The 20,751-nt window shown below is 38.5% G+C and overlaps 1 protein-coding gene across 1 annotated transcript in view; it reads left to right on the top strand.

The window, feature by feature from the left end:
* The window catches only part of chs1 (chitin synthase 1), a 64,977-nt gene that overhangs the window by 40,990 nt on the left and 3,236 nt on the right, over nucleotides 1-20,751 (top strand). The window contains exons 6-34 of the mRNA XM_050050302.1: nucleotides 1,236-1,396; nucleotides 1,725-1,800; nucleotides 2,311-2,429; nucleotides 3,108-3,285; nucleotides 3,555-3,651; nucleotides 3,938-4,034; nucleotides 4,767-4,888; nucleotides 5,311-5,406; nucleotides 5,881-6,045; nucleotides 6,133-6,280; nucleotides 7,269-7,334; nucleotides 7,442-7,617; nucleotides 8,410-8,468; nucleotides 8,827-9,027; nucleotides 9,162-9,330; nucleotides 9,515-9,630; nucleotides 11,213-11,392; nucleotides 12,080-12,184; nucleotides 12,294-12,408; nucleotides 14,063-14,144; nucleotides 14,232-14,464; nucleotides 14,750-14,862; nucleotides 15,007-15,088; nucleotides 15,259-15,412; nucleotides 15,985-16,089; nucleotides 16,477-16,587; nucleotides 17,999-18,136; nucleotides 18,275-18,354; nucleotides 18,743-18,809. Coding sequence (XP_049906259.1) covers nucleotides 1,236-1,396; nucleotides 1,725-1,800; nucleotides 2,311-2,429; nucleotides 3,108-3,285; nucleotides 3,555-3,651; nucleotides 3,938-4,034; nucleotides 4,767-4,888; nucleotides 5,311-5,406; nucleotides 5,881-6,045; nucleotides 6,133-6,280; nucleotides 7,269-7,334; nucleotides 7,442-7,617; nucleotides 8,410-8,468; nucleotides 8,827-9,027; nucleotides 9,162-9,330; nucleotides 9,515-9,630; nucleotides 11,213-11,392; nucleotides 12,080-12,184; nucleotides 12,294-12,408; nucleotides 14,063-14,144; nucleotides 14,232-14,464; nucleotides 14,750-14,862; nucleotides 15,007-15,088; nucleotides 15,259-15,412; nucleotides 15,985-16,089; nucleotides 16,477-16,587; nucleotides 17,999-18,136; nucleotides 18,275-18,354; nucleotides 18,743-18,809 — 3,611 coding nt within the window. The remainder of the gene's footprint in view (nucleotides 1-1,235; nucleotides 1,397-1,724; nucleotides 1,801-2,310; nucleotides 2,430-3,107; nucleotides 3,286-3,554; nucleotides 3,652-3,937; nucleotides 4,035-4,766; nucleotides 4,889-5,310; nucleotides 5,407-5,880; nucleotides 6,046-6,132; nucleotides 6,281-7,268; nucleotides 7,335-7,441; nucleotides 7,618-8,409; nucleotides 8,469-8,826; nucleotides 9,028-9,161; nucleotides 9,331-9,514; nucleotides 9,631-11,212; nucleotides 11,393-12,079; nucleotides 12,185-12,293; nucleotides 12,409-14,062; nucleotides 14,145-14,231; nucleotides 14,465-14,749; nucleotides 14,863-15,006; nucleotides 15,089-15,258; nucleotides 15,413-15,984; nucleotides 16,090-16,476; nucleotides 16,588-17,998; nucleotides 18,137-18,274; nucleotides 18,355-18,742; nucleotides 18,810-20,751) is intronic.

Raw genomic sequence — 20,751 nt, 5'->3', positions numbered from 1 at the left:
ACTTACGACCTACAGTACAAAACTGTTTTCCCAATTCTGATGTGGTAGCAAATGTTATCACAGTTACTGGTTGGATTATGTTCAAAGACATTGGGTTTTATTTGGGTGGGGTTTTTTTGGGGTTTTTTTTTTGAGTAAATGAAGCACCGGAGTAGCGGAAAGATAGTTAGGGTGGGTGGTGATAGGGTTGGGCAATATGAGGGTATAGTGTATACTGTGTGACAGTATAAATGTGTCTACCAGTAGATATTTGGCAATACCGTTCCTACTGTAGGAGCTATTACAGCAGTGTTGCTAGACGGGAAATCTTAAACTATAGTACGAGAGGCTCAGAATTATTGTATTTTGAGGAAAATTATTGTACAGGTGTCATAACCAGCGAAAATGTTAATGCCTCTATCTACAGTAGAGCCAGTGTTCAGTTTGTCTGTTCTGGGCTACTGCTTCCTATAAAGATATTAACGGCTAATTCTTAGGGAATGAAAACACAATGATTCTTATTTTTAGGTGATTAACACTAAAGAAAACATATGTCTAATATTATATTCCATTTCTGCGAAAGGCTGTGGTTCTGATTAAATGTTAAACTTCTTTATCAAACCAGATCACCATTTTTCCTGAACTTTAACCAAGTGCTGCCAGCGCCTAAATATAACAATGCAAAAATGTAATAATGCTGTAGTCACTACGAGTGGATGTTGTATTTTGAGAATTAATATTTTGTTGGGAAGCCGGGGCGTCAGTGGCGTGGTGGGTGGTGCCGGCGCCCCATGTGCAGGGGCGTTGCCTCGCTGCAGCGGTCGTAGTTTCAAGTCCCGTGTGCGACCCTGCGTGTCAGTGCCCACTCTCTCTCTGTCTCCCCATTTCACACACTGTCCTATCCATTAAAGGCAAAAAGCCCACAAAAACAATCTTTAAAAAATATATATAGTATATATATGTTGTCGGGAAGCTAAAGAAATCCCTGGTCAGCGAACATTTTGTTGACATTCATTATCTGACAACACTGCTGACACAAATGTGATCAGGTCTGCATTACATTTCCTTCAAATTTCTGTAGCAAATTAGCTGTTTATAAATTTAATTTCTAGGGGACTTTTCTAGGAGAATTTTATTTATAATGGATAACTGCTTCAGTATTGCATTGTTTAAGTGAGAGGCTTGCATTCAAACCTGCTGATAAATTAGAGCAACAGAGCTAATACTAAACTCTTAACTATGTGACTGATTCACAGGTTACTGCCTCCTGGGGGTTGACTACTATGTTCGTGTAACAACATTTGTAGATCGACAGAGCAGCGACTGCTTTATCTATGTTGGAATTGGAATTTTTTCTTCACTCCTCATCTCCCTCTGCTGGTGGGAAAATTCAATGCAAGCAACAAATCGCATGCAGGTATAATGTTTTTAGTATTAAGCTTCCACTGTTCTGTCCTCACTGTACCAACCTCCAAATAGAGAGAAACTTTTATTTTTTTAAATCAGCCACCAAACTGGATTTTACCCCATCCATTCATCCCACTGTAGATTTCAAGTTAATTATTAATTAATTGTTGGAACATATGTTGTGATTGTATTACCAACGTGCTTTGCAGGTGTTTTTCCATGTGTTCTGGTAGAGCGTCAGCTGGATATTGAACTGTTTTGGGCCACTTGTGGTATATAAATATATTGACTTGACATCCTCAGTGAGGCTCTTAGCATCTCTTTCTGTCTCCCTGCAGGAAACACTGTTAGAATTGGACGGTTTCAGGGACTTTGTGTTTGTCATCAGCAGTATTCTGAGGATAATAGTGATAGGTAATTATCTGCCATCAATGTCTGCGTCAACATACAACACTCAAAAAAACATGCTGACAAAATAACACAGGCTCTTGAAATGTATTATCAACACCAACATCACTGTGTTTTGCTGAGCTTTCTCGTCATCTCATTCCTGACACTCACACTAGAGGAAAAACAGATTTCTGCGATGTTAGAGGTGCAGATGGATTGCGGATGTTCTCCAGCTGTGATGAAGTCTTCAACTGTGGTTTTCAATTTTGTAAAGCTCTGCTTTCTGTTCTGCACAACACTATCAGCTTTTATTCCAGTCTATATAACAGCATAATTTCCTCATATTTACTTAAATGTCACTGTTGTTGTTTCTTTAATGTTTCAAATCAGCACTCGTTTTCACATCGTGCTGTTTTTGTATTTTATTTATTGTTTCGTAAACAGACTTTTGATTTACTGTGTTTTTTATATTGTGCTTTTAAACGTTATTTCATTGTCTCTTATACATAACTGATGCACTATATTCTGTTGCAGGAGGGGTATACCTGTTCTACTATGTGCTCATTGAGAAATCTATCGTCTGGTCAGACTTCTGCCTGCAGAGTGAAGACTGGGAATTACTGCAAATAGGACTGGTGGTGTTTTTCTTACAGGTACTGTATGTAGAAGGACTATATACATAAAAGTCATAGGCCTCTTCCTCTGCTCACATTGGGGGATATTCACTGAAAATTTACAGCAGTCTTTTGGTGCTACATGCTCAAATTGCATTTGTGGTTTTTTTCTAATAAAGGTTTTGCCAAGCAAAATGAAAGAAAAGGGGTAGGGCCTAAATATGCCCATTTGAACTCAAACAATGAACATTATTTAGTGGTTTAAAATAAGTGAATAAGTTAGAAATTCATACAATGCCTACGAAACAAATTGACAGCCTTTGTGTTATTTATAATATGATTTTAACCTTTTTTTCTCTTAATGGCCTCCCAACTGAATATGTAATATATCCTTACTGCTTTACTTTAAGTGGCTGACAGCAAGTCAAGATTGAAGCAGCCAATTAAATACTTATTAATTAGGCGTGTTAGTTTCATTTCCTGTTCTAGACAAAGGTGATTACAACTTTTACGAACTACTGAAAAAATCTCCCAAACTGATATTTAATATTTCCAGCAGGTTGACCTCGATCAGTGATCAGAATCAGATCTTACTTGCATTCATTTACAATTGTAGTCCAAAGTTAATAGGCAGCTAAATTCAAAAATTGAATTTTGTATTTCTGACATTAATTGGTGGTTTAACAAATATTCCCCTTGCCTCATGTCTTGTCTTAGGCTTTCTGCTCAGCAGCCTGCCACTGGTTTGGTGTGGTGGCCTGTAAGATTCATGCAGTCAGGATGAGTTTTGCTCTGCCACTGTGTTGCACAGGACCTGCAGTGCTACTGCTGGGACTTATACTTTTCCTTACCCAGGTAGAAAAATTGGTCGGTGCACAGACTGGGAGCATCACAGGTGAATTTATTCTTTTAACATATTGCTTTGCTTAAATGTACTTTTGTTTGTTGTTTGTATGTACTTTGTCATACATCATAAAGATTTGATATGTTTGTGCCTGCTCAGTAATGTGGTGAATTGTGAGAAGTCTCTGGCTACAATTACTCATGTCTCTATACTTTAGAGGGCAAATTTATACTGGGAGGCTCTGTGTGATGAGTGAGATACACTTATTACTTATCACTTATTCCAATATCCTAAAACATTTAGCTATGTTTCCATTGCAGAGTTTTGTGAAAGCCTGGCTTACTTGAGCACTAAGAACACAACCCCTGTGGTTTTACTGGAACTCACAAGGAGCATTTGTCGAACTTCACTCAACAGGTGCATGCTTGTGTGTTTTAATCACGTTGATTGATTGATTGATTGATTGATTGATTGATTGATTGAGTGTGTGTGTGTGTGTGTGTGTGTATTTGTGTGAGCGAGCAGTTGTGTGCAGCCTTAATGGTATATAAATATGCTTATTGTGTGTAAAATGTCCTAAAATTACTTATCATGTAACGTATTATTATAATATATTAAATTATCTGTACAAGCATCTCTTGTATATACACATTCAATCTATGTATATTTTGCAAAAAATGTTTATGAACTTATTGTTTGACAGCTACTATATGCAATGGCCTTTTGCAATGCTGGCACTGGAAGGTGTATGTATGTGGTCAGGTTTCGTCACATGCACCTACTATGTATGGAAGATCAAGGTATCACTGTAACCACACACACACACACACACACACACACACACACACACACACACACACACACAAGCATCTCCATGCCCTTGATTTACGATAAGCTTCTTAAAGGGTCAGTTCCCCCAAATTATGAAAAAAGATATCCATCTCTGAGATTTCTGTCGCTGCCCCAATACAGTGGAGGTGAAAGTAATTTCCTTGGTGTTGCTTACTGCATTGAAAAGTTACATTCTGAAAAGTCAACAGCAACATCTCTCTCCAGAAGCAATGTCCCCGTTAATGTTGATGATTTAAAGAACAGTTTAAAAATAAGAGTCTTGATCAAAACTGTTCATGGCGAGGTCTGTGTCTGGAAAAATATGTTGCTGTAGAATTTTTTAAATATAATTTTTGGAGTCTATGAGCACCAGAAACAAAACCCCAATCATACAAATTAGGAAAGCAGCAGAAATTATGGACATCCTGGCCAAATAAATCAAAACTATCTGCGTGGCTAGGTATCTACAGTAAATCTGTATTTGTTTTCTTTGTAATTTGGATAAACTGAGCCCTTAAAAAAGACTGTTTGTGAGTTAGTTTCAAGCATCCATTTAATTTAAAACTACACCATACTACCAGAGTCAAACTTTAAATCAAAGACACAAAGGAAAACATTACATGGCACATTTTACTAATAATGTCATTACCTCAGGCAGAAAGGCACACACCTTAATACCTCTCTGGTTCATCATGTCTCAGGTCCAGCGTATAGAGAGAACATCTCAGCTCTTTGTTCGTCGACTGTATGAATCTGCTTTCATTGACCTGTCACTGCTACTCAACACCAAGATGAAGGTGGCACGAGCCAGAAACCAAGAAAGGTGAGAGGGGTCTGAGGAGGGAGTAAACCTCAATTTGTATTTTATTTCATTGTGGTTGTATTTTTAGCAGGTATATGTCATAGACATCTCTTGTATGGGAGATGCAAGACATAATTCATCTGAAACATGTCATCATGAGAAGATATCTCTGATATCTCTGTCTGATGATGCACAAAAACTGTAGTGATGAAAAGAAAACTGTGATTATGATTGACAATCAGCAAAAAAAGGAAACACTTTTTGTGAATTACAAGGTGGTTATTGTATGAAATCATAGGCACCACAGGGTTGTAACAGCCCACAGCTGCCATAACATATCAAAGCTTGTTTTCTAGACTGTTGAGAGATGTGCATGGTCACAACATGACATGTTTAAAACTTCTGCTAAAAACTTCTCCCTTCCTTTCTCCCCTACCCTACAGCAATGATGACATACAGAGCTGTGTGATCTATCTTTGTGCCACCATGTGGCATGAAACCTACGATGAAATGCTGAAAATTCTCACCTCCATGTTCAGGTTGGAGACACTGTCACTGCAGACACCTAAATGTGCCAGTATCAATAACACAACATGGGTTTAATCCTATTTTCACATCCCTTTAAATAACAGCTGAGCAGCAGCTGAAAATCATGTGATGTAGCATGCTGGGGTGTGTCAGTGCACCATGACATCACTGTTCGGTGTGAATACAGGTCCAGAGCTCACTTCTGATCAGAGGTGCAAGAGATGTGAAATGTTTTAACCAGACAGGCAGTACAACACATCTATCCAGGCTGTTGCTCTCTAAAATGTTAATCATGAATTAAATGTATCCACTTCATTTGCATATGATATAAGATATCCAAGGGCTAAAAATGTTAAACCTTTGTGCTGTCGAGCATTTGAAATTCTCCTATTTATTTAATGCTTTGATGGTTTATATTGAAAGAAGAAAATACAGAAGTGCGTAGGCTTTTGCTCTATTATTACACTTGTTTGTGGGTGTTTCAGGTTGGACCGCTACCGAGGTGATCCAAAAGAGGACCATAAGGACTGTTTTGACTTTGAGTGTCACATTTATGTGGACGATGCCTTCATGACTGAAAAGGAGACAGGAAAGAGGCTGGTTAACTCTTATGTTGAAGACTTGGTCCATGTTGTCATAGAGGTTTACAGGTGAGACTATTCATCAACCGACTATCCATCTATACCTTTATCCATCCATCTATCTTTTAAACAAACATCTATCCATTCATCATGCAGGGTGTTTACCAACAAAGAACCAGATGACGTGTCAATCATTCAAACTCCCTATGGCGGCAGACTGATGTTTGTTATGCCAGAAGGCAACATGCTCTATGTTCACCTAAAAGACAAAACTCTCATCAGGAACAAGAAGAGATGGTCCCAGGTATAATGTAGCAGTGGTGTTTTTGTCCTACAGGTGCCGTGGCCAACAACAAAAGACTTGCACCAAGTAGATCCAAGTTAAAACTCAGCCCAGTCGCCAGAGGAAAATGTTGAAATTGTTCCGTAACGTTTCTACAAAATACAAATACATTACATTTGCACGTTTCATGTGTATCATGTGAGTGATTCTAAAGTGACATAATTTATGGCTGACTTTGTCATTGGGATGTGGAGGGGACAGTGGATGGCATGTTACTTAGGTGCCAAACTGCAGACAACTGCAAACCAATGTGTGACCAACAAACAAGAAAAACGGTTGTGTTTTTGCAATGTCAGTGTGTTTCCATCAGGTTTTCAAGCTCCAAACATGGGTATTTTGTAGCATCCCCTTGGCAGGAATAGTAGCACAAAAAGTGGTTGTTTTTTACCAAGACATGGCTGCTTCTCTTGCCCAGATAGTGTCACAAAAACCCAGGTATTTTAAACCAAAACATGATCTTTTCCTAACCATTACCAAGTTTTGCTAACCACATATTAACCACTGCATGTTAAAACGTAAAGTTTCAACCTATCAGCCACATAACATGCAAATGTAACGTATCCATAGTTTGCATAAACGTACAACCCCAATTCCAAAAAAGTTGGAACCCTGTTTAAAACGTAAATAAAAACAGAATGCAATTACTTGTAAATCCTTCTGGACATATATTCAACTGAATACAGGCCAAAGGCAAGACATTTAATGTTTAAAATGACAAACTTTATTTTTTGTTTTATAAATATGCACTCATTCTGAATTAAATGCCTGCGACACATCCCAAAAGAGTTGGGACAGGGTCATGTTTAGCACGGTGCTACATCACCTTTTATTTTAGCAGGCCACCACTGTTAAAGTTTCTGTGGGACAAATACACTATTTAAATTGCACAAATGTCTCTGATAGCTGGTCATGGATTTTCACACTATACGTTACTGTATATGACTTTCAGATTATGTATTTGTACTATCTACTCGGCTGGAAGGGCTACATCGTCAAGAACCCTCAGAAGATCCCAGTAAGACTTTTCTGCCTTTTGTGTAAAATGTGTACATATTAGTATTTTGACACTATGTGTATAAAATTTTACAATACTTTTATAATATTGTGTCCTGTTTTGTCCAGCACCACCATAATCCACGCAAAGACAGTATGATCTCTATGTACGGAGAGATTTTCCTGGTGCCTCAGCATGAAAATGACCACAAGAGAAGATTCATCTCAGATGACAACACTTACATCCTGGCTCTCGATGGAGACACAGACTTCCAACCTAAAGCAGTGATTCTGCTTGTAGACAGGTCAGTGATCAACAAAGCATCAACCATTTCTCAGCTGTTACTGAATAAAAACATATTTTTACCAGCCACAAAAGAGGGGCTGGTACTGTTTTCACCTTGTGAGTCTATATATGTGTCATCATTGCAAAATGTGGTCCTATTGTATATATTGTACAGGGAACCACCACAGAAGCGTTTTTGATACTTCGCAAGGGGTCTGTCTGTCTGTAGACACTCAAGGGTGACATCTGCGGATGAAATGGTGTATTAAGTTACTGCTGATGCAAACCAAACATTTCCTACTGCTGCAGCTCCACTATAAAACATTTAACTGGCCAAACACAAATTAACTTTTCTGATGAAGAAGTCATAGGAACTGCAATGTGTTTTTCAGTAAGTTTAGCACTTACCACAGTCATTCATTAAAAATGTGTCTACAAAACAATACAGCAGTCATTTTCAGCATTTGTTGACAGCGGATCAGTCTAAAATATTGCAGGGGAGATATGTAACAAGGAAAAGCAGCCTTGGTGAGCTATTAGAGCTGCAGGTGTCAGGCTGCACACCTCCAAATTAGCAAGATAACCAACTCCTTCCAGATCGCAGTGTCTCACAGAATGACGGAAAAATGCGAATTATTGCTCACCTCCTTTATGAAAATAACAAACGTTTATTTTGCTGGCCCCGGAACTCTGTGACCTGTCATATATCTGCTATATATGCTGTTACCACCAATAAGTACAGGTGTCGCCAAATCAACTGAGAGTGATATCTTCAAGATTGCCACTTCAAAAAACATATTTTCACTGGCAGGTTGAGGATGTATGACAACGTTGGTGCAGCCTGTGGTAGAATCCATCCTACTGGTATGGGTAAGTAGACATTATTCTGGCCTCTATAGCACAAGGTATAATAGTTTGATCAAACAAGGTTCAAATTTGTCAAAAGGTAGAAGTGGGGCTGGTGTGTGTGTGTGTGTGTGTGTGTGTGTGTGTGTGTGTGTGTGTGATGGACTGGTTCTGTCCAGTATATGCCCAACGTATGCTGGGATAGATTCCAGTCTCCATAACCCTCACCATGACTGAGTGAAATGAGCATTTGTGACATTTCCCTGCTAAGGATTTTCTCTCATGTCTCTCTGCCTATGTACTCTTTTTTTTTTTCATTGTTCTCTCTCACTTTGTCGCTGTAAATCTCTGCGGTCATCACCCTGGCTGCCTGCCATCCTAGGTCCCATGGTGTGGTATCAGAAGTTTGAGTATGCAGTAGGTCACTGGCTACAGAAGACAGCAGAGCATGTGTTTGGCTCGGTGCTGTGCAGTCCAGGATGTTTCAGTCTGTTTAGAGGATCAGCCTTAATGGATGACAATGTACTGAAGAGATACACAACAACTGCAACCAGAGCTTCAGAATACGTCCAGTATGACCAAGGTTGGTTGGGAAATGCACCCACCACTTTTGCATAACCATTTTGCCTAGTTTTGTCTTTTTGCCTTTCCTCTTTGACTGTTTGCGTTCATTTCTCACATTTCTTTTCTGTCTTGTGTGTGCATCTATGTTTCTAGGGGAGGATCGTTGGCTGTGTACTTTGTTACTGCAACAAGGATGGCGTGTCGAATACAATGCTGCATCAGATGCTTACACCAACTCACCACAAGAGTTTCAAGAGTTTTATAACCAGAGGAGACGATGGGGACCATCTACACTGGCTAATACACTGGACCTTCTGCACAGGTTAGTGTTATTTATTATTATTAATAGTAGGGTTTACATCCCAAGCCAGGTACTCTCTCACTTTACTGACAAAAAAAACTTGAGTAATATCTACAGCTATTCATCCTAAATCTGTTTAAGATGACACGAAGACATGTACATTGCATTGATATTAACTTTTCTGTGGTTGTGACTAAAATTACAGTGGTGCAGAAACAGTGAAGAGAAACTCGTCCATCTCCAAGCTTTACATCTTCTACCAGATGTTCACTGTTAGCTCCTCTATCCTCGGTCCAGCCTCTGTGACTCTTATGATAGCAGGTAGGTTCAAGCCTAGTTTATTACACTACCAGCTCCTCCTTGCTGGGTGTTGTTTAATGACTGCAGCAGGGTAAATGTTTTCTTCTTTACCTGTTTCCCTACTTCTCTCACCTCCGTCTGTTTTCCCTAATCATGTTTTTTTTAGTATTGAGTCAGTGAGGGCTGAATGCATCAATCAAGTCAGACTCTTTCTGCATTTACATGAACTCGAAAGGCAAAAATGATTGTATTTTTGTGTTTTGTTTTCATGTGTAGCTGCTTACTAAGTTATGCTAGCTTACAAGTGAATTCTGCATTATTTCATGTCATACTGTGATTGATTGATTTGTAAATATGGATATTGGGAGCAGTCACATCGTAAGACTGGCATCATAAGTTTATGATTTAATTTCCTCTGAAATGAATGAATCTTGGAGGACTGTATCCAAGGCAGTTTAGGCAATATTACAGCATTACAGTATACCAGAGTATTTAGAAATTCCCACAGTATGATTTTCAATACCGTCAAAAAGATAGACGCTCATCTTTCTATTAAATTCATATTGAGAGGCTGTATTGAGGATTTATTGTAGCACCCAGCTTGCCCAGTCTCTACTGGTGGAACAGGCAGCTAAGCTGAGAAATGACTGCCAGTGGTGAAGACAACATACAGGATCTATAAACAGTCGGCCAGCAACAGCGCAGTGGCCGAGGTGAAAAACAGCAGATTTTCTACATCTAACTCGGTGAATGAAGGGTTTATCTCGACACAACCAGAGATGGTGATTGTTGGAACAGTGGATGAACTAATTAGATGACTAACAAAACTAATCAAAACGGTTTGGGTGAGTTTTATCTTGTTTCTGTCGAATTTAAATTAAGTGTGTTTTAAGATGAGTGAACTTGGCAGACAGAGAAACTGTAAAGCCTAATTTATGGTACAGTGCTTGACACTAATGAGTATTACTCAACAGGATTGACATATTTTTGACATAAAAGTATCGCTCAACATTTTTCTTTTATGTCACGCACCTGGAGAATTTTGTCACGTTGCAGACAGCGTCATATTCAGTCATGAGATGTGATTGAATAGTGTTACGAACATTACCATGGAAATAGCAGTTTTCGATCCACATGGACTCGACCTGCAGTCAGTGTTTCTGTCCACAGAAGCAACCATCTGTCTGCAGCTGAGAGGACAGCGGCTAGCAAAACTGCCTTCAGCAGGCTGTATGACAGCAGACATTTACTGAACCAAAATAGTTTTCATGTCAGCAAGACAGGAGGTAATCAATAGTGTTTATATTTATGGATAAATTGATTTTATTTCCCTACCCACCGCAGTGAGGGAATCTGCTGCATACTACTATCGTCATATACTATATAAGGTATGAAAAAAATAGATATGCCCAAGCATAATCCATAATTCATTAAAATTCCATGGACTTGGCCTGAATCAAAATAGACTTTTTATTAAACTACAATAGTGATTACTAGGATATCCCACTTGCCCCGCATATTTTGTACTAATAATCTTTTGTATTAATAATTTTATCAAAGTCCATCTAACTGCATCTGTTCCCTCTCTGTCTTTTCCTGACAGGTGCTTTCCAGTTTGTCTTCAAAATCAGTGGTACACTTTCCATCATCATCGCAAGCATTCCTCCTGTGTTCTACATCATCGTCTGTTTTATAGCCAAGCCTAATACCCAAATAACCATTGCTGGCATTATGAGTGTCCTGTACGCATTCCTCATGACTGCATCCTTCTTTTCTATCATCGGTGGGTAAAAACTCTTTGTGACTTCATGTGTTTGTGTCTGACTTTTTTCCATATTGTGATTTATATTATAAACCCCTAAATGCACATACACACGCTAGGATGGGGGATATTGAAATTCCCATACTGACAATATTGCTTTAGGAAAAATTATACATGAAATTAATAAAGCTAAAGAGACCTATGAAGTAGAGATGCAAATGTTGAACTGGCAATAAGTGGCCTCAATGTAGGTAAGCGCAATTTTACACAACAGCATGCTGAGATAAATAAATCAGGTCAATCAACTGCTGAGGTTATCTTTATGCAATGACCGTCACGTTTGTATTTTGTTGCTTTTGCAAAAGCCACGGTGATTGAGGGCTGATTGCTCACCATGGTGGGAGTTTTGGTCCGGCTGCTCTTTGTGGATAAAGTCAGTGGCCGATTTCTCCTTTTTTGTTTGATTTAAGCTTTTTTTTTTTTTTTTTTTCAATTAACAAGAGCAGACATCTTTCCTGCTGGGGTTAGGGCTACACGGGTAATTACAGTGTCAGATGTATGCTAGCATGCTACAACAATGCAGTGAAGGATAGAGAAAGCAAGAAAAAGAGACTGAATATAGCACAAAATTCATCACAGGTGTTGCATAACTGAACATCTTTCATATTATATCACCCAAGCCTGACATACATCATGTTCCCCTTTTAGGTGACATGGTGATTCAGGGCACCTTCCTGACCCCCACTGGCTTGTTTTTGGTTTCTATGACAATCATGTACGCAGTGACTGCTATACTACACCCGGAGGAGTGCGGTATGGTTATATTATATGATCATAAACATTTTTTTTACATTTATGTTATGTTATGTTATGTTATGTTATTATCTTTATGTTCCATTATGTTGTGTTATTTCTCCTCCAGGGATGATTATCTATGGTCTGATGTATTTCATCTGTATCCCCAGTGGATACCTCCTACTGACCATCTACTCACTGGTTAACATGCACATTGTGTCCTGGGGCACAAGGGAATCCAAGTAATGCACTGATCATTATTAGCCGGAGTAGTCTTACCTCCAGCTGCAAACAACCATTTTCATTATTTATTAATCTTTTAATTAATCATTAATTTAAAGTGATATCATTTTAACTATAATAATTGCATGACAAAACTTTCAGATCTAATCACCCAATAATCTAAAGCCAATCTATTGGTTGATTACCTGTCTTCTCATTTCAGCACTAATGGTGTTAGTTGTAGCAGTAAAGATAACTGTAAGGGGAAAGTTAAAAGTAGTTTTAGGAGAAGCAAAATCAGTAAAAAAAACAGTAGTGGATTAAGTCGTATTTTCTACCAGTAGCATGAGCAGCAATAATGGTGACTGGCAATAATCACTTAATTCATAATGCACACAAACTTCAAGAGGAAGCATTCTCTCAATACTTAAGAACTCCCTAAGTATCGACATCGTAATGCTAAATATATGATACAGAAATAATTTAATCAATCCACTTCTATTTGTATGGCATATACAGTATAAGCTAATAATGAATTACACAGGAACAGATGAAATTTAAAAGGCAGGAAATAAAATATCTACAGTCACATAACTGTAACATATAGTAAACCAAATACAAAATAAGGGTAATACCCTTATTGGGTGATATTGGGTGATATTAGATATCACCCAAGCCTAGTATCAAATATCATTATATACCGTATATAATGATATTTGATACTAGGCTTGGGTGATATCTAATATTATAGCTTGATATTTTCCTCAAGCTCTCTTAGCTTTTTCAAACAGATAAATATACAATAGAAACTCACAAGGTGTTAAGAAAAATATTTTTCTCACATCTATTTTCCTTATTATAATATAACTGTTTTGTATTCTCATCTCTCTAAGCCACAGAACTGAGACTGGTTTAATTGCCTCGTTAACACTTCATTCAAACTGAATAAAAACAAAGAAAATCTCACTCAAACCATCTTGGTTACTCTTGTTACTCATCCAGTTAATTGCTCCACTGTTTCAACAATCACCAGCTCCGGTTTGGTCGAGATAAACCCTTAATTCGCTGAGTTACATGTAGAAAAAAAATACTGTCTTTTCCCACGGTTTCTTTCGGTCGTTGCTGGCTGGCTGTTTCAAGTCCTGTGCGCACACATGTGCTGCTCATGTAGCCAGTGTGGCCAGGGCGTTATCCCTTCACCATAGGATGTCACCGAGTCTTTAAGCTCAACTACCTGTTCCATCAGTAGAGACCGGAGACTGCCCTCTGGTGGCGAATGCTGTACAGTACACATGAGTTTAATAGAAAGAGGAGCATCTGTATTTCTAACGGTATTGAAAATCATACTGACTTGATTTTTAAGTACCCTGGTATACCGTAATACCATGATACCATCCCAGCCTATGTGACACTGTGCAGATATGTAGAATATAAGTTGATGAAATCCATCAAGTCATCCATCCACTCTCCACTGCTTATTCAGTTTGGGTGGTGGTGGAAGCAGACTATTGTTAAGCAATGATTCACTTGAAGAACAGACAAGTGGAAGCCGCAGGGAATTCATTTGCTTGTATTTATGCCGATGTGCATTCCCAATAATCACTCACTGTATCTGTCTGTACTTTAATGAGTGTATGCTTTTTCTTACTATCCATCCTTCTGTCTGCTTGTCAGGGGACAAGAAGAAGTGAAGAAGAACCATAATCTTCTGTGTGACAAAACCTGTAGACTCTGCTGCTGGGACATGAAGTGTCAGGTACTGTTAGCAAACGGCTAATGACAAGCCTTCCAGTGGCTAAATAGATGGACGGATTCATTCATTTTATCCTGTCATTTTTTTCAGGTAACACAAGAAACAGAGAATCTGATGATTCGACAGATCACAGGCCAGAATGCACAGCAAGCCCCTCCTCTTCAAATCACCCAACCAGACTCGGTAACTCAACAGACAGCTGTAAATGTGGAGCCTCAAGTCATTGTTGACACAACCAAAACAGTTACAGAAGCTACGAATCCTCCAAGTAACAACCTGAAAGAGAAGTTGGCAAAAGGCAATGATGCTGGCTCCTATAGCAGGTATTTATTTTCAATTCCTTTCTTCTCTTTTGTTTATCAGTAATGTATTTGGTCACTGAATATTTCAATCAATCCATTAAAAACATATACAGCCATTAAGTTGATCACCTGTTAAGTCCACTGGCCAAACTAACACACCTGAGATTATTAACACGACCATGCCCAAAAACTCACTGTTGATTCAGATTTAGATTATCCTCCGTCTTTGTAGAAGGACAAATGCACCTATACACTTGAATTGTGAAATTCATACTACCAAACATTCACAAAAATGTTCATGTGCAGTGATGACAGTACCAAGAAAAAGAGCATATCACCGAGTTTATCCGACGAAGATGATATTGAGGAGGATGATGACAGCATGATTGCTGACCAAGAAGAGGACTTTCCTGTCAGCGGTGAGAAGTACTTCAACTGTGTATTTGTCCTGTATATTACATACTGCAATTCATACAAGTCTGTGTTATGTATAGCATACTATAATGATGTTATTGGTGTGTGTGTGTGTGTGTGTGTGTGTGTGTGTGTGTGTGTGTACGTAGACTGGGTTGTGCCGGTGAAAGAAGAGTTTTTGAAGAAGCTGACTTATGCCAACATGAAGAGAAATCTACAAGAACAAATAAGGTAAATAATTACAGTTCTCCAAGGAAATTCTGATAAACTTTACGTGTGTTTGTATATTTGTTTTGTCCTAAGGAGGTATTAAATCACGTCACACTAAAAACACAGTCACTGTTGTATCAACTAAAACTGTACAATTACAATTGTTTGTTTTGTGCATTGTTTGCCCTCAGATACGTACTCCGTAACAAAGATGAGGATGATTTGTGTGAGGAACTGGTCATGATGTTGACGGACACTCTTCATGACGAGCTAAGTGGAGTGGGGCCTGAGGATGTTCTGTCACAAAGCCAGCTGGAGGAGTTACAATCTACACTGGAAGAGCGGGTAATGATGATAATAATAACAATAGTATTATAATAATAATTACGGGTGGGCATTTTAAATTATTTCTATGTTTAGTCGCATTAAATTATTATGAAGTAGTCACAAAATAAAAAATAAAAATGACATAAGGAGAGAGTCTGGAATTAACACTGAACCAAAAAAATGTGGGTAGGGGTTGCCTACCCCTCTGTGCTGCACAGACTGTGGAGAAAAATGGAAAAACTAATTGGGCATTTTTGTGTAGAAACATGGAAGTTATTTTACAGTTAAGAAAACGTAGCACCAAAGAAAAAGGGCTGTCTGACAGCAAAGCAAAGCGGTGACAATAAATTTAGCAACCACTTTGACTGATTTTATTTTTTTTTCTGACTTTATATATATATAAAATACTATTTTAATATATTATACTACTATTTTCAGCAATCCATATCAAATAAAAGGTATAATTTTATTATATCGCATACAAATGCTTCTATTTCAAAGGCTTTTAATTTTATGAAACCCATACTTTCATAAAAAGAAAAGGAATGATTGAATCACTGAGTGAGTGACTGACTGTCTTTGTCTCCCAGGCTCGGCGAACCCTTATATCCAGTCAAATGGAGAAATTAGAGAAGAGAATAAGGGTAGCCATCAAGAAAACACTCACTGCCCCGCAAGTGCAAAAACTTGATGAGGTAAGACCTGATTCAGCCACTGGCTCTGTTAGAACCACGGCTAGCAGGGACAAGTCAGTGTTGATTGAAGAGCTGTGAATTGTTCTTACAGATAAACAAATGGAAACTTTAATGGATAATTAAGAAAATGTATTGCTAAAACAATAGTTCACACCTGACAGGTTGGATTGGGTAACAAAGCCAGGTAAAAAAACAACATATAAATAACAATCCTGATATATTATTTTATGACCATCTCTGTGATGGTCTCAGTCAGACAAAAAATATTATTGCCTATGGAGCACACTATAATTGATGTTATTGGTGTGTGTGTGTGTGTGTGTGTGTGTGTGTGTGTGTGTGTGTGTGTGTGTGTGTGCGTGTGCGTGTGCGTGCGTGTGTGTTTAGGGTGAGCATGACTTCTGGATCAAGTTACTCGATCGCTACCTGAAGCCTATTGTTGACACAAAAGCACATCTGGAGGAAGTCACCAGAGAACTCAAGTCACTACGCAACAAGGTCAGCTATCTGCATTCACTATTTATGCAAATCTGTCTCTTTTTTTATCTTTGTGGCATGATTTATGTCTCACACGAGATGTGCATCTATATTATTTTATTGTTTTATTACTGTTTGAACATACTGGAAATACTGACAGTGTATTAGGACAGTTTATTTTCCGATTATTCATTAACTGTTCATTATTTATCATGTGTAAGCATGACAACAGCAAGTCAAACAGAGAATTGCTTTATCTATCTTTTTATGTTTATTGCTCTTTTGATCAGTGTGTGGTAGACTTTGACCGTGGTCGAGCTGCTCACAAACAGGATGTTACCAAAGTGCATACTGTGATAACATCAGAGAAAGTGAGCCTAACTAATACGACAAGTGTTAGAGGTTTTTTTTTATAGTCAGTCAATACAGGTGGGTATAATTATTACCTCCACCAAGGAGGTTATGTTTTCGCCAGCGTTAGTCTGTTTGTCTGTATCTTTGTTTGTCTGCAAAATAACTCAAAAAGTTCTTAACGGATTTTGATGACATTTTCAGGAAAGGTTGATAATGGGACAAGGAACAGATGATAAAATTTTTGGTGGTGATTGGTTGAAGCGAAGTAGATAAAATAATAAAATGGCGGGAAATCCGAGCTGCTTGGCGGAGGTCTGCGCTCTCCGAGTGCTTTTCTAGTTAAAGTATGTAATGACAGTTTCTAAATTTCCTAAAGCACATCCTCTCTTGTGCAAATTGGTATTACCTCCTGGCCAAAATATGTGCTGATACTGCTGTGATAAGCTGACCTTATCCAATAATATTGATCCCCTGATTTATAAGTCATACTCTAATTAGAATTTGCTAGATTTGTTAGCGTCTGTATTATTCAGAAATCATCCCTGATCTTGGTTGTTTGGAATAGGAATAATAATAAGAAAAAAATCCTATGACATTTTAGATCTGTCTGAGACGCTCATTTAAAGCTTGAGTCCATTTTGTCAGTTATTAAGGCAGGCAATAAAACGTACATTATTGGTAATAATCTGTATTAAGACTTCAAGGAGGAGTGTTTAGGATTCAGGGTATCTATTGGCATGTATGGAAAATAATAACTATGGTTTCATTAGCGTTAAATCACCTGAAATTAAATATCATTGTGTTTTTGTTCACTTTGAATTAACTGTTTATGTCTACAAAGGGAGTGGGTCCTCTTCCACAGAGTCCGCCATGTTTCTACAGTAGCCAAGAATAGACAAACCAAACAATCGCTCTAGAGAGTGCCTTTCATGTGTAATACTTAACTCAAAAGCCACCGCAGGTTCTTTACACGCTTAAAAAAGGGAGGGGTGAACAAAGGGGATTCACTTGGTTGTAATCTACACCACTAAATGCAACTAAATCCTACACACTGCTAAATGCTCCTTCCTACCCACAGGCAGTCTTCCTGTATTTCATCATCAACGTGCTGTGGGTGGTAGCTACCTTCTTTCTGCAGGCTATTGGAAATGATGTCATCAGCATCAAGATCCCTAAATACTATGCAAACGGAACTGCATCTGGAGAATTCCTCATGGTCAGAAAAAAGCACAAAGACACACAGACACATGACAGAAATAGTTAAAGGAGGACTGTGGTATATTTTTAATGTCTGTCAGTACTGCTGCAACTCCTGATAAAAGTGATCACCATTACTGTCATTTTGTACCATCAGGTGGAGCCTCTCAGTTTGATGTTCCTGCTGTCTTTTGCTATTCTTCTCATTATCCAGTTCCTGGCCATGTTATATCACAGGTACACACACACACACACACACACTAAGTTCTGTATGTGCCACTCACCTACTAAATATTCACTTTTTACTTTTTTGCTGCTGCACGTGAGATTTGTTTTTGACAACCTCACTGTTAACTCACAGACTGATGTTGAAAGCTAAGCAGGAAAACATCCCAACTTTCAGATACTGGAGATTTGATTTTGCGGCAAAGAAATGATGCCACAGTTTTTAAACTGATAATGGATATTTTCCCCCTCCATGAGCAGGGGGCTATTGATTAATACATTCTTGCCTTTATGGAGAATTGTAATGACACCTCCTGTTGTTCTGGAACTACTGTACATCCATTTCCTCATTTTCCCATATTTTCTATCATGTCTCATCTTGGTGCCTCTCTATTTGCAGAGTCTACACTCTGATCCATGTGGTGTCCTTCCGCGGCACAGAGAAAAACTATAGACCAAAAGAGGATGTAAGCAACAACACTCAAACACATGCACATGTATATTCACATAAAACTGCAGGAATTTTGTTTTTGAATTGAAATCCTTGACAGGTACAGGACATGCAGAGAGGCTCAATTATATTAAAGGGATAGCCAGGATCTTTTGACGTGGGGTTGTATGAGCTACTTATCCACAGTCAGTGTATTACATACAGCAGATGTCAGTAAGCAAGCCACCAATTTGGGGAAGAAGATAGGAGAATCGACACAGAAGATAGCTATTGATTTTTTAAGGAACATTCTACTGCTGCCCACCATCCACAACAGTACATTGCTTAGCTTCTGTGGCAGTACTCCTGCCTGCTTCTCCAAACTGGGTGTGACCGCCATCTACTGTAGGTAACGCACTGACTATGGATAAGAACCTTATACAACTACACTTCAAAGGATTTGATCTATTTATGCCGTTCTCCTTGAGTGAGGAGCTGCTTGGGGAGCTAACAGTAGATGTTCGCTTCCCTCTGCATGGTCATATGGTTGGTGAGTGTAGTTTAGTAGAAAAAAGTAGTTCCTCTGTGGATAATCTTGAGTAACCAGGTCATGATTTCTGGAAAGAGACACTACTGTTGAGTTTTTCAAATGTATTTTTTTGGCGCACAGAACACCACAAGTGCTCAGTGCGCAGACATTGCTAATAACAATAATAATAATAAGCCAATACCTTCAACACTGGGCAACTCACACAAAAACAATCTAGACTAATAATAAATAACATCACAGGTAAGAGGAAACTATGATTATTTGATTTGGGGATAAACTGTCCCTTTAAAAAGGTAATTTCAATACAGCACAGCACAACTTAAAAGAAAAAAAGGACAGTAAAAATTCAAGCATCTACCAAACTTCTGCATTAGATACAGCCACATATCACAGCTAAAAATGTGACATGACAACTAATTCTTTTAAATTGGAAGGTCATTAGTTTGCAGTGTTGGGGAGCAGTGAACTATATGTAATTAAACCAGTGGTTTACCTGCACATTGCAATATCTTACTGGTAATCTGACAACATTTATGTCTTACGCACAGTGATTCAAGTACTTCAGTTACCTTTTTGCCATTTTTCTGTAGTTAACTACTAAAACTTTTTGGGCCATAAAAGGAAAGATTTTTATTTTATTTTACAATTGCTTCTCTACTATTATTCCCCCTTTGACCATAATGTACATTGTCATTTTTCAAAGTAGTTTGAACTACTTTTTCCTACTACTTCTTCCCATGTGAAGTAATTGGTAGCTTGCAAAGTTGTGCCTTCAAAGTAGTTTCCCCAACATTGTTAATTTGTTCCACGCCCAGCAGCCTCTGTCCAAAGTGCTGTGTGTGGACAAACTGTAAAAACTACAAGTAATATCACCACATTAAAAGTTACACATACAACATAAAGTTATATTCATTCAGACAGCCACAGCGGGTCGTTTCCCATCAGGAGAGCCAGAGCAGGTAACGTTAGAGGAGGAGAGGGGGCGTGTTCCACCTACCGGTGTCTGAAGAAACCCGCTGTCTTGTCCTCCATGGTGGCAAAGTGTCCAAAAAGTGTTTCCCCGCTGTACTTTTTGTCTGATACATTTTGAGTGTCCTTTTCTATGGTGTTCTCCGACCTCGTCCAACTTCTTTACCCGGCCACATGTCGAGTGTCGCAGTACTTTTATCGGTCTAACTTTAACCGGCTAACGTGAGCTAACTGAAGTAACGTAGCTAACGGTTAGTCTCGCAAAAGTACGTAACAGTTAACGTTAGCTGTTAGCCGATATCGTTGCTGCTGGAAACTTGCTAACTACCCCTTTCTAGAGTTTCGTTTAAGTAAAAGCGGCCACCGTGAATTTCCTCAAGAAAATTCCCCAAATCCTGACCGCTCCCTCCGTGTCCCTCACCCGAGACGTTGCTAATTACGGGATTTCAATTTCACCTGC

Source organism: Epinephelus moara, chromosome 1 (assembly GCF_006386435.1).
Source record: "Epinephelus moara isolate mb chromosome 1, YSFRI_EMoa_1.0, whole genome shotgun sequence".
Lineage (NCBI taxonomy): Eukaryota > Metazoa > Chordata > Actinopteri > Perciformes > Serranidae > Epinephelus > Epinephelus moara.
Note: the sequence above shows the minus strand (reverse complement) of the source record. Positions and strands in the feature narration are given on the sequence as shown.